Raw genomic sequence first — 13,082 nt, 5'->3', positions numbered from 1 at the left:
AAATATCATGTGTAATACTGCTATGTACTACCCATTTCTAAATTAACTTTAAAGTTTCAACCATTAAAAATGAGGTTCATAGATAATTTTGAATATAGTTAATGTTATGTTGTTGAAACATAAAATTAATATTTGATTATTTTAACAATAAATCAATTATTATACTGGACTTATTGATAATATAAAGTTTCAATAATAAAAGAAGATTTCTATATAATATATAGATAAATATTATAACGACTTAAATTGTATGCATAAGAAGGGCATATAATGTATATGTATATAAAAAAGGATTAAATTGAAGGTAAAATTATAATAATTTATAACTAACGGATTAATGGTTACTGTCGTGATTTACTCAAGGGCATTCTCTTTCTCCTCGTGACCTCTCGTAAAGATAAATTACGAGGATATAAATGTTAACGCTGGTCCATATAGTTATTGTAATGCATTTTACAAAATTAAAACTTTGGATTACAATAAGTAATATAATTCAAACGTGAAAGTTTGATTATTAGTGCTTAAATTAATTAGAATCGTTGTTACAAGTGTTTAGTAATGATTTACCTTGCAAATTATTGTGTCAACAAAAATATAAAATCGTGATTTCATTATCCTTGAAAAATGTCCCAAGGAAGATAAAAAGCAAAAATTAAAAAAAATCTGTACATTTTACCAGATTACGGCGAAATACGTTTATAATTGCAATAACAAATCGAGAATACAGTAATTTATATTGCACCCTAGTTACGTACACTCTAACATAAAAATTAAGGCCGGTATAAATCTTAAGTGATAAAATAGACGATGACGCTCACGCTTGGCAATGCTATTTTCTGGGTTGGTATATTGAGTAATTTCAACTTGATGATGCAACTATAGAAAATTTAAAGTCTATTATGTAGATTGCTCGTAGGAAACATGCTTATTGTTTCCATAATAAATTATATTTTTAACTATATGTACCATTTCAAATTTTATTTACATTTTATAGCAATATCGGACCTCGCCTAAATTCTACCCGGTTAATGAATAAGCATTGCATTTAGTTAAAAATATACTAGTAAGATATATAAGTAAAAAATTACTCAATTCCTGGTAATACACACAAAAAAAATGTCTAATTATATTATCGTTGGTAATAATTGTAAATCGTAATTACAATACCCATTAAATTAAATGATGGACAGCCAAAACAAATAATGATGATCATTAGAAAAATAAGTAGGCAAGCGTTATGAATTTTCAATTGTACGATTGCATAATTTGTAAATTTTAAGTTCTATTAAGAAACTCATTGAGTTTTAAGCCGCAAGACCACAAAATCTCATTTAAATACCCTTATGATAGAAAATAATAAATATTTTATAGAAACTTTTACTTCCTGTGACATTATTATTTTACTTATAGTCAGATGTACAAAGATATTATATAATATATTCTATATTATCTTTCTCTAATACCATGCATGTATATACTCTGTAGTCTAAACATTATAAAAATACAAGCACAAAATTATGCAACTTTTTATCTAAATGTTTGCTTCACAACAATGAGAATATAGTAAACTATATAAACATACATATTAAATGAAATTACGATAGAATATTTTATTTTCATATTACCTTCAAACGACGTGGGAGAATTTTTATGAATTAGATTTTTAAACTTTGTGTTACAACTTAAAAATGTAAAGTGGTTAAATTTATAGTTAAAAGATTAATTTCTAAATCAAAATAATATAAACAGCAAAATATATTTTTGATAGTTTTCGTAAACGCTTCACTTCACTTTGAAAATTACCTTTACAAAACTACCAACCAGTACAGGGGCAGCAGTGCCGCAATTACAATTTTGAGGCCCAGGTGCAAGAAAATTTTAGAGGCCCTTTATCACTCCTAAATCAGCTTAAACACACTCTAGGAATATAGAAAATTATATAAAAATAATATATTCAATTATCTCACAGTTTAGGTTATAATGATTGTGCAATGCTGCAATGCTACTAACTTGACCATGAGTCCTGATTTTGGGCTTTGTATTCCGCTTCTATTCTGAGTATATTTGTCTCTCTCTGTGCAAACAGTATCAGACATCCCTTTATAAAAAATTTCGGAAAAATTCGGGAAGTAAAAATGTATTTAAGGATATTATAGATAGAGAAATAAAAAAACATTTAATTTTTGCAAGACAACGGTATCAAAATAAGCAAATCAGTCATATAGAAAAAATTAACCAATATAAAGAGGAACTTAAAAACAATTATGAACCAGATAAAAATGAATAACTAGAAAAATTAAGTAACATTGAAAAATATAATCAGATTTGATCTATAGAAATATTATTTCAAAATAAAAAAACAGGCAATAATAGATACAGGTTCAAATATAAATTGTATTGAATATTATTTTATTAAAAATAAAAATGTAATAAATCCAGAAAGCAAAACATTTATTATAGGAGCAGATAACACTATCCTAGAAAATATGGGTATGATAAAAATAGAAATAAATATACTAGGAACTAAATGTACAATTAACACCTACGTAATTAAAGGATAAGGAATAGATAGCAAACAGATATTAGATCAGGTGAATAAAAGGAGTGTTTGATGATATTCCGTCTAAATAAAATAAGCAATTCTTAAGAAATCCGTGCCGTGTAGGGCTTGGCGATGTCACAATCAGTGTCGGATTACCCATTAAGCGGAGTAGGCACCCGCCTTAGGGCCTCACTCATTTAAAAGGCCCTGTGAAAACGGAAAACTATATTTTTATTTATTTAATTATACCTGTTATTATGAAATATAATATATATTAAGTTGTAGGTATTATATGCAGTAATAATAATAAAATAATTTTGAAAAAAATATAAATAATGTAATAGTTCATTTTTCTTGCAAATAAAAAAATGTAATGGACATGATTTTATTTATTAATAATAATTGGTTATTATAAAATCTGTTTATTTTAGTTATCAGATAGTAATGTTAAAGATGTTTGTAAAAAAATAATTTTGTAGGGCCCAACATTTTAATTGCCAAAGGGCTCACAAATGTTTAATTCGGCACTGGTTATAATGATTACTTTTCTCATTACAACTCTCATCAAAGGTTTTGAATGTTTCTCCATAGATTTTTTAAGTTGTTACAATACGCTTCATCATCAATAGTGTGCCTTTAGGCATTAAATCAACCTAAAGGACTTCCTTACAATCCCAAAACACTGTTGCATTATTGCACTTTTTCTTCGATTTTTTGCACAAGTTTGTCCGAAATGATTGACGGTACCCCCGTTTCTTTCTTCATTGTAAATGTCAGTACCTACGGCCTTCTTTGAACAACCTAATCCACTTTGTAACGTGTTATCAACTCATTACATCATTACCACAAACTTCCATAAGTTGATTATGAATATTCGCGGCGCTATTGTTTTGAAAAGTCAAAAAACGATTGCCCGTCCAGATCTTGTACGGTCAGTAAATAGCGGGAGCGCACGTCGTCCAATTACGTTTTCAAATTGCGGCTGGCTGTAACAACTATATGCTACTACATGCTAAATACGACTAAATGTTGAGGCCGGAGTTCATTTTATCCTAATATTGTGTAAAGTTCAAACATATTTTTTGATAAATTATTTTTTTGTTATAATAATTATTTTTAACTAAGTAGTAGCGATGGAAAAAATCATTAATAATTATAACAAAATTATTTTATTATTATTAGAGGAGGAAGACAATAATTGGTATAATCCGTTATTAGATCGTAACTAAGGAAAGAAATTCAAGTAAAAAAATTGTTTAAGACAAGAGTAAGTGAAGGTTTATTTAAAGATCTTATAAAAGGACATTCTTCTAATGATAATAAACATACATTTCGTGAATTCTTTCGTTTAAATAATAATCAATTTATTTTTTTATTATCATTAATCAAGAACGACATATTGTTTGAAATCACATCTTTATATAAAACCAACTTATGCTTATCGTAGGAGCTGGCATACAACACAGATTGCTTCCCAACTTCTTCCACATAAACTTCATAATAATTTTACGAAAATATTACGATTTTAACATAATTATTATAAAAAAAAATACAATAAAATGAAATTACCTATGACACACGATACGACTCACGCATAGGGTTACCAGATGGTGCCTTTAAGAAAAGAGTACATAATATAATATCAAAGCTGAGCAAGTTAACGGTTTTTTTTAACTCGTTAAGTTAATATAAAAAAAAAATTAAGTTAAGTTAAATTAAAAGTTAACTAATATATTTTTAATAACTTCTTTAAGTTAAAAATTAATGAATAAAAAAAATTAACTAAATTAAAATTAACTTAATTAAAAATGTAATTACTGTCGAATCTCTAATCAAAACTAAAATGAAATGAAAATAAAATAAAATGAATGACAAAAATGGAATTTATGTCAAGCTCATGTGGCCAACTATGTAGTATGCTAAGCAGTATTTACTGAGGATTTAAGGTGGGCAGTTGACGATTTTTGAATCAGAATGTTCAGAAATAATTTTTTCTCCATCAGTTATATTAATAATTTCAAGTAAGTAATAAATAATAACGTGTTTCTTGGGATGTGTGGCGTGTGCGTGTCACTAGGTAAAATGAGTTATGGTTTACAAAAAAAACTAATTAAGTACACGAATGCGACGTCATGACAACTTCATAATATGATTACTATTATAATATTATTATTACCTAAACGTATATCAATTTATATGTTCAATGTCCTTTTTCATTATATATTATGAAAATGATATACATATAATTTTAATTGTATAAAATATACAAAATATATAGTAATACCCAATATCATATAACTCATATTCATAATGTGTATTGTGTATAGACGTATAGTACTAAATACTAAATAGTGAATAGTAAATACTGTATGTATATTGTAATATTGTATAGACATCAATATTCAACATCAATAAACACAAATTTATTACTATAAAAAAAAAAAAAAAGTTATAGTTGGGTACTTAGTTATTATTACATGCGGGTGGGTACCTATTACCTGGATACAGGCTATCCACCTAATACCTATATATATATTATATTGTGTAGGTATATAATATCAAACAACCGGTATTAATTATTAATTTTTCCATTTCATTGTTATGACATTATTATTTCTCAAGCCAACAATGAAAAAAAAAATCAATGGTTTATTTAAAATTTTAAATATAACTTAATTTTGAGAAATATATATATATATATATATAATTAACTTGAAGTTAACACGTTAAATATGTTTGAAATTGAACTTTTTAAGTTAAAAGTTAGTTTCAAAAAAAAAAATTACGAGTTACTTAACTTAGTTAATATTAACTTAATTTTAATTTTTAACTCGTTAATGTCCAGCCTTGTATAATATTATGCCATAAAAGTAATAATAAAAATCTACTTTCATAGCTAATATTTATTTAACTAAAAAAAAAATTAATAAAGAATTGAGATATAAAATTTAATATTTATCATTACTTCGAAATTTTGATAAAAAAAACTTTCATCTTTAATACAGTTATTATAAAACTGAGTACAGTCAAAATGCTTAAAATTGTATTGTGTCATCAACAAATGTTTTACAGAATCGGATAGAAGTCTATTTCTATCATCAATCTATTGTACTTTGATAAAACTAAAAATTCTTTCGACATTGGCAGTTTGAGCTGGTATGGCGAAGTAAAATGTGCATATTTTTAAAATTTCGGTAGATGTATCATAGCTCCTTTATTCAAAATATTTTACCCACTTTTAATCTGATAATAATAATGAAAAATCTTCATTTATTTCCATTTCTGACAAAACCACTTTAAGTTTTGAGATTGATCGAATAATTAAGAGTTATTTAATTATAGATCATTTATTTTTTTAAATAATAGGCTATTTTCTATATCAATCCACAAAGGTTTGGGATTTTAGGGACATCCATTTGAGAACATTAAATTGATCAAAATTAGCTGTTCATTTTTTTAAATAACACAAACCATGGTCATAAACATTTAACATTTCTTTTCTTAAATTAGATTAGATGCATTTGATTGGTTATAATTATTTTTAAATATTTCTTTTGCTTTTATGGGTAAAAACGCTTGTTGTTTTCGTTCTTGTAAGGTACTTTCTACTAACAACAATAAGTATAATATTTCCCCAATAGAATTATTTTCATTTTCCATTATCTCAATTTTCGAATAAAATATATATATTAGTAAACGAATAAATCATAAATAATTTTTATTTAAAGGATTTTCAAAAAATGATTTAATTGCAATTGGTATTTGATTTTGTGACAAAAAATATGATTTAAGTGCAGGATTATTTAAACTGGATATATTTGCAACAGTCTGTTTATAGCTGAAAACAATGATAACCATCTAGTTTTTGAATGAAATAAAAGTTTTTTATACTCAACATCGACAAAAGTACAAAATTATTTTAATGATTCTGTACGTACTGTATAAATTGAAAATTAATTATATATTTTTAATATAATAGACTCTATATCGATTGATACTCTCGTGACGATCTCCATCGATCTGTCATCTTACATGACATGTGCCAATTTCAAAAAAAAAATGTCCCCAGATTTAAGGAACTTTTGTAATTTTACTTTCTGGGTGACCCTAAAAACCATTATTTTTTTTTTTCAATATTAAGCATTAGATTTTAGTTTAAATCAATACCACGGTTATAAGTAATATTACTTTTCATGAACAATTCAATTTAAAAATGATTTAAGGATAATATTTAATTTCACGATGATTTGTATAGGCAGAAATTAGTGTGGCTTTGGAATCATAACTTTATCAAAATCGAAATTTTTTTCCCTAAAAATTATAACAATGGACATTTATTTAATTTTATACAACATAATTATGAAGTTGTAACTTGACTCAGATATCCAGGATTCATTTAACGGGGGTGTTTTAAAATTTAATAGACTTATGGTAAGTGGGAGGCTCTGCCCCCTCCTATATTACATAAATAAATACCATGTATTTATATAAATTATTATACCAATGAAAATGATTATATTAAGACAGTGTATGTAAAATCGACAAGTGTACACAACGTTTATTCAAATCATACTGTTAAGTAAGTTTGTAATTTAATGAATGGTCGATTGGGGATGTTCTAACACCCATATCACACCCCCCCCCCCCATAAATACGCCCCTGACTTTACTAATATACATTTATTTTTGAAACCATCAGGAATATATATATTTCAAATTGTCAATAAAAGTATCATAACAATAAATGCATTAAATTAATAGTTAAAATTAATGAAACTGAAAAAAATTCACAATAAGTTGAAGGAAAAAATAAATATGATATAATATTGATACTTACAAAAAAGTTTTTCTATTGAATTTAAATACGTAGATAAATAACTAAAAACAATATTTTCAGCTTCAAATCAAAATTAATAACCACATATATTTTGAAAATTATTATTAAACTAAAACACAAACTTCATAATGAACATGAATTTATTTTATGATATCATAATTTATATATATTTTTAAAACAATATACACATTTTATGTTATATCAAGGAAGGTGATACAACTCAATTCTGTCAATATATAAAAAAATAATAAATATTACCTTATAATTAGTAGTGAATAAAAATTGTTTTAAGATAAAATGTACAATAATATATCACTAATCTTTAATTTTTAAAATAATAATTTAAAATATAAGATTCAACAATATAATAAAACCTACAGTAATCAAATTATTTAGATTTTTTTTTATTGGTGAAATAATTTTCAAGACAAAATTAAATTAATAGTAGTTCTAATTAATTCACCAAACATACCTGGAATAAATATAAAAATATTACATATATATTTACAAATAGTTATTATTTATAAAATTAAATTTTCATCGTCAGCTGATGGTAAAACTTCTGAGAAACTGTTATCAGGGTGTGACCAAGAATTTTTATTAGTAGACGAATTGCCATTTATGGCTCCTAGTGAGGTATTAATAATATTAGATATTTCCATGTCATTATTTAACCGAAAAGCTGGATATTTTGATGTGTCAAAATTATTGACCACTAATTTGTTTTCAGTTTCATATAAAAGCTTTCTTAGTGTTAAGTACCTTAGATTAATATCAATTGCATTTATGGATCCAGAACCCTTCTTATCATATTTTGTAATGAACCTATTTCTTGAATTGGCAATTAATCTTAATTGTTTAGCATATTTATTAGTTAAAATGGATTTACAACGGTGTTTTACAGGCATCCAATAATCTGGATTATCTAAGTCTTGATTGGTCTCCTGGTATAAAATTGATTTTCCAATAGTACGTGGATTACTTATTTCAATTCCAGAATTACTCGTAGATTCTAATGAAGAAGGGTAAATAGAAAAACTTCTTTGTGGTATGTTATTATTTTTAGTTGAATGATCACTATAAAGCAATTCATTTTGGTCATTATTAATTCTTGTAGTTGGAAATATTTGATGTGATACTTCTTGGTTATCATTTTCATCTGATTTATCTTGAGTAAAATTAGAAGATTCATTAGCATTAGGCAACAAATGAATTTCATAATCTGTACCAGAGTTAAATACTGTACTATTACCAACAGTATTATTTATATTATTACTGTATGTATTTGAAATATATGTTTCTTCATTTAACTTTGAGATTTCATATCTGTAATCATTGGAACAATTAATTTGTACATTAGTTATTATAGGTATAGAACTTATACACTTAATTTAAGCTATTAAAACTGATAAGTTATCTAAAAACAATTTCATACTTGAACTTTGATGGAATAGCTGTTGGAGAAATATCATAAGAACCATTTTCCAAAATAAAATCATCATTTTTAAAATGAGCACTACATATTAATGTATTTTCAGTTATATCAAATGAATTATCATAATCCATTGCTTTTAACCACGCATAAAGTAATGCTACATTATGTAATGGAAACCTGAAAATAATAAAATAAACAATATTACATTTTGTATACCCGCTTTTTATGATTAGGGGATGAAAACTCTTTATCACACAATTTTAAACATACTTTTTCTAAAATTACTTTTAAAAACAAAAGATATTTATTAAATATAAATAATTTATTAAAAAATGCGATATAAATATTTATGTAATTCATATAATTCATTGACAAATCAATTTGTTTTTCAAATTGAAACAATATTTTTATATGCAAATAGTTATTAAGTTAATTTTTCTGAAATTTTTAATGAAAACATTTTTTAGTCAAAATTCTGATTTTGGAGTTTATATAAGATGTGCATAGTATAATTTCTTTGATTCATACAATAAATTTATTATTAACTAGCTGACCCGACAAACGTAGTTTTGTCATATAAATTATTTCTAGAGAATATTTTGTAGTAATAATCTGTAGTAACTTTCCCATCTCCAATATCTAATAATTGTTTTGAGAATCATCTGCACGCAGCTTTTTTTGATTGAATCGCAAGTATCAAAATCGTTCGCTCTCTATCTTTACATACATTTCGACCATGAATTGTTGACGAAGTTCATGATATCGTAGAATAATTTTGTCCTGGTCGCGTCTAATCATCAACCGATATGCATAATAATTTTTCGAACTAACATTCTTATTTGTTTTGACACCTGTTGCGGGATCTTTTTAGTTTAATATTTATGCAATACCCGTCATTTACTACCAAAAATAAAATTAATAGTTTTTAAATAGTTTTTTTATAGTTTTTTAATAGTTTTATTTAATAATTCATTTTCAATTGTGCAGTTATTGACCGGGTCAAAAATTATTAAATTAAACTATGATTTATTAAACAATAGCACTTTTCCAAAAAAAATTTTTGTAAAAACCTTCTCCTGGCAATTACGAACAATTAAAAAAAATTTGAGTTAAATCGGCCCAGCCGTTCTCAATTGATGAAAAGTTATACATTTTTGTATTAGAAAAAGAAAAGGGCTATTTTTAGGGTTTTTCCAGCAATAATTCTAATTTTTCTCGCCGTAAAAACCATCCTTGAACTTCAACGAACATTTGAAAAAAAGATTTGGCCAAATTGGTCCAGGCGTTGTTGAGTTATGCGCTTACCAACACATTTTGCGATTCATTTTTATATTATAGATTTATAATATTATGATGTAATTTATTGTTTTGAAATAACACAATTTTTATATATTGAATGCTTAGCATAATGTTACCATACATCCTACTTAAGGCGTGACATTTCCATTTTTGAACTTAGTGTCCGACAATCTTCAAAAAATCAAAAAGTAGATTTAAATATAAGCGATCTGTAGTTTCATTCCACCAAAAATGTATATATTTATCACAACTAAAAGCATAATTTTTTACTGCACTAAAAAGTATTTTGAAAATGTTTCAGTCATAGAAAAATTATTTTATGAGTATTGATAAATGCCCAAATATATTTAAATATTTTTTTGAAAATACTAGCTCTGAATTATGTTGTATTTTATGCACGCACAATCAGTTACTTTACATTAAGCGGTTTTTAAGATTGAAGACCAAAATAGGTCTGTGATTGAGGCCACAAATTAAATTAAACTCCAAAGTAATTTAAATCAAAAACAAAATTCATACCATATTCCAAATACCACCAATTATTAAATGGCGATTTTCTGATTAAAATTTACAGGTATCGCTTTGAGGAAAAAATATTACATTAGTTTAGCATGATACATTTATTATTATATTTTTCTTTGCAAAAAGTAAATATCAATATATTTATTAATTTTTTTTTGATATTTTTCAAACACAACTTTCCTAAAAGTACTTGTCTAAAAAACTATGGTACATCAAAAATATACATACTTAAAAAACTTCTGGTTAGAATGAGAAAATGTACATGTACCAATACAACAAGTTTGATCAGCCATGTTTCAAAAAATACAATTTTAAATCTATAAAAGAGAGCAATAAATTATGCTGTTCTCAATATTTGGTTTATCTGAAAAATTTTAAAATAAAATTAATAATATGTACATATATTCATTTATATCTTCACTAGAATTATTTATAAAATAATAATATTAATTTATTTGTAATAAAAATGAAGCATATATTATTCAAATTAATTTTAAAGTATATGATATTATGTTACACAAAATTAATTTAATGAATAGAATAGGAAACATATTTCATTTTACTCAATAAATTAAGTCTCAACATACCTACTATATGTGTCAGTTAATATGCAATGTTCCTTAATCAAATAAAGGTTATGTCAGAAAATCTGCAAAATAAAAAAAATTACCAAAAATCAAACAATTGTATTGTTTGGATCAAAAATTAAAGAATTTAAATAATGGATGTGCACCATACAATTCAGACTTGTCAAGAAGAAAAAAAATACTTACATTTGACTTAGCACATGCTAGCTGTTCTTGATATTAAAACAAAATTAACATAAAATTATGTAAAACTGTAAACAGTTGGTCTACAATAGCAGAATAAGACAATAATTTCACACAACAAGAAAGCCATACACATTCGAGCGGGGCTTATTCGAACGCATAACGGAATTTTTATTAGTTTATTATCAAGACTACAAATTTTTTTTTTCTGTTGTAACACTTATGTTAAATTATAGTGAATAACAGTTCTTCCACTCTATAACTTTAAAGATTAGATTATCGCAGGAAAAATCACTCGTTGCCATAAAAATGTCAACCAAGTACACCAGATAACACCACAGAATAGATTAAATTAAATTTATTCTGTGATAACACTAACCTAATTGGAAACCAGCGTAGCCAACGATACGGTATTTATTTATTATGATTAAATGGTAAAGGTAAAAATCACAATTTTTAAAACATACAGGTCTATCATAAATATATGGCGCAATAATTATTGATTGGGGTACACTTGTTAGTGACTTTATCTAGCAAAAGATTGAACCCAAAATCCAAAATTTAATCATGTCAGTGACGTGCAGTAATATTTTGTATTGGGTAGACGCTAAAATAAAATTTGAATTCAAAACTTTAAAAAAGTATTTTATAGGTAAAAATTATAATCTAAAATTAATTTATATTTAAAATCCATTCGTTTTTTTTTGTTTTAAAAATTAATTTATAACTATCATAAAATTCTAAATTATTTTTTTTTTTGTCTAGGAGTTCTTTTTCAATTCAAATTAATAATAATGAACTAAGTCTTTTTTGTCCTTGTATAGATCTTTGATACGATTTGATTATTTATATATTTATTAAACTGAAGCCGTTGTACGAGGAATAGTTAAAATTAATTGACCGAATACTTCTTGGAACGCCGATACTAAATAATTCATCTTAATTTTTTTGACTAGATCATATGAGTTTGTATTAAAAAATTCTTCAGATGTGTATAATATAATTAATTAATTTCGTAATCTAATAAAATCAAATATATCTCCTGAATTTGACTCTCGTAAGTTTTCTAGTGAAGAATTTGGAAATTCTATCATGTAGTTTGAATATTTTTTTGGATCAATTAATGATAAAAATTCGAATTTATTTAAAGAATCAAATCGTGCTCACAAATTTGTTAATATGTTACCCAATATTTCATTAAAAAGTATTTTATAAAATGTTTTCGGGTCTGTTGTCCATGTCTTTAACGTTGTGGCTCAAAATCGTCTTTATTTAATAAAACTGTTTCCCATAATATTTCAATTATATTTAAACTATAATTTTGTACTTGACATTTAGTTTCTTCAATTTTTTACGATGTATAAAATACCTAAATGTTTGGAATGTATTAATTCGTATAAAATATCAGCTAAACTGAATATTTTGCTATGTACGATTAACAAGAAATATGTTTGCTGACTATTTAAAACACTGATAAATCATTGAAATAGTATTTCTGTTTCATTATCTCAATCTTTAGAATTATTTAATACATATTGAAAAACTCTATGAAATATGGATTGTATTCTTAAACTGTATTTACTAAGCGAGATGAAAAATTCTATCTAGTCAGTGCATTTTTCGGCATTTTCTTTTTTTTTTATTTTTTTGTAAAATTAGTTAAAGAATATATATATAT

General features: G+C 25.1%; 1 protein-coding gene across 1 annotated transcript; it reads right to left on the bottom strand.

Annotated features, from left to right (window-relative positions):
• Positions 1-7,757: 7,757 nt before the first annotated feature.
• On the bottom strand, positions 7,758-11,729 carry LOC112683207 (THAP domain-containing protein 5-like). The gene is made up of 5 exons (XM_025554121.1): positions 11,408-11,729; positions 11,222-11,283; positions 10,863-10,998; positions 8,814-8,990; positions 7,758-8,704 (listed from the first exon to the last, which is right to left on the bottom strand). The coding sequence occupies exons 3-5, from the start codon at positions 10,925-10,927 to the stop codon at positions 7,900-7,902; spliced, it is 1,047 nt and encodes a 348-aa protein (XP_025409906.1). The 5' UTR covers positions 10,928-10,998; positions 11,222-11,283; positions 11,408-11,729; the 3' UTR covers positions 7,758-7,899.
• Between the last annotated feature and the right edge of the window lie 1,353 nt (positions 11,730-13,082).

This window comes from Sipha flava, unplaced genomic scaffold (assembly GCF_003268045.1).
Source record: "Sipha flava isolate LNK unplaced genomic scaffold, YSA_version1 104_pilon_pilon, whole genome shotgun sequence".
NCBI classification, from domain to species: Eukaryota; Metazoa; Arthropoda; class Insecta; order Hemiptera; family Aphididae; genus Sipha; species Sipha flava.
The sequence above is the reverse complement of the archived record's forward strand: the minus strand, read 5'-3'. Positions and strand labels throughout refer to the sequence as shown.

Excerpts from the sequence above, each read along its gene's own strand:
- LOC112683207 (XM_025554121.1), bottom strand. The coding sequence starts at position 10,927 with ATGGCTGATCAAACTTGTTGTATTGGTACATGTACATTTTCTCATTCT. Across the intron at positions 8,991-10,862 it reads TCTAACCAGAAGTTTTTTAA|GTTTCCATTACATAATGTAG; the intron begins GTATGTATATTT and ends TATTATTTTCAG. Across the intron at positions 8,705-8,813 it reads GCTATTCCATCAAAGTTCAA|ATATGAAATCTCAAAGTTAA; the intron begins GTATGAAATTGT and ends CAATGATTACAG.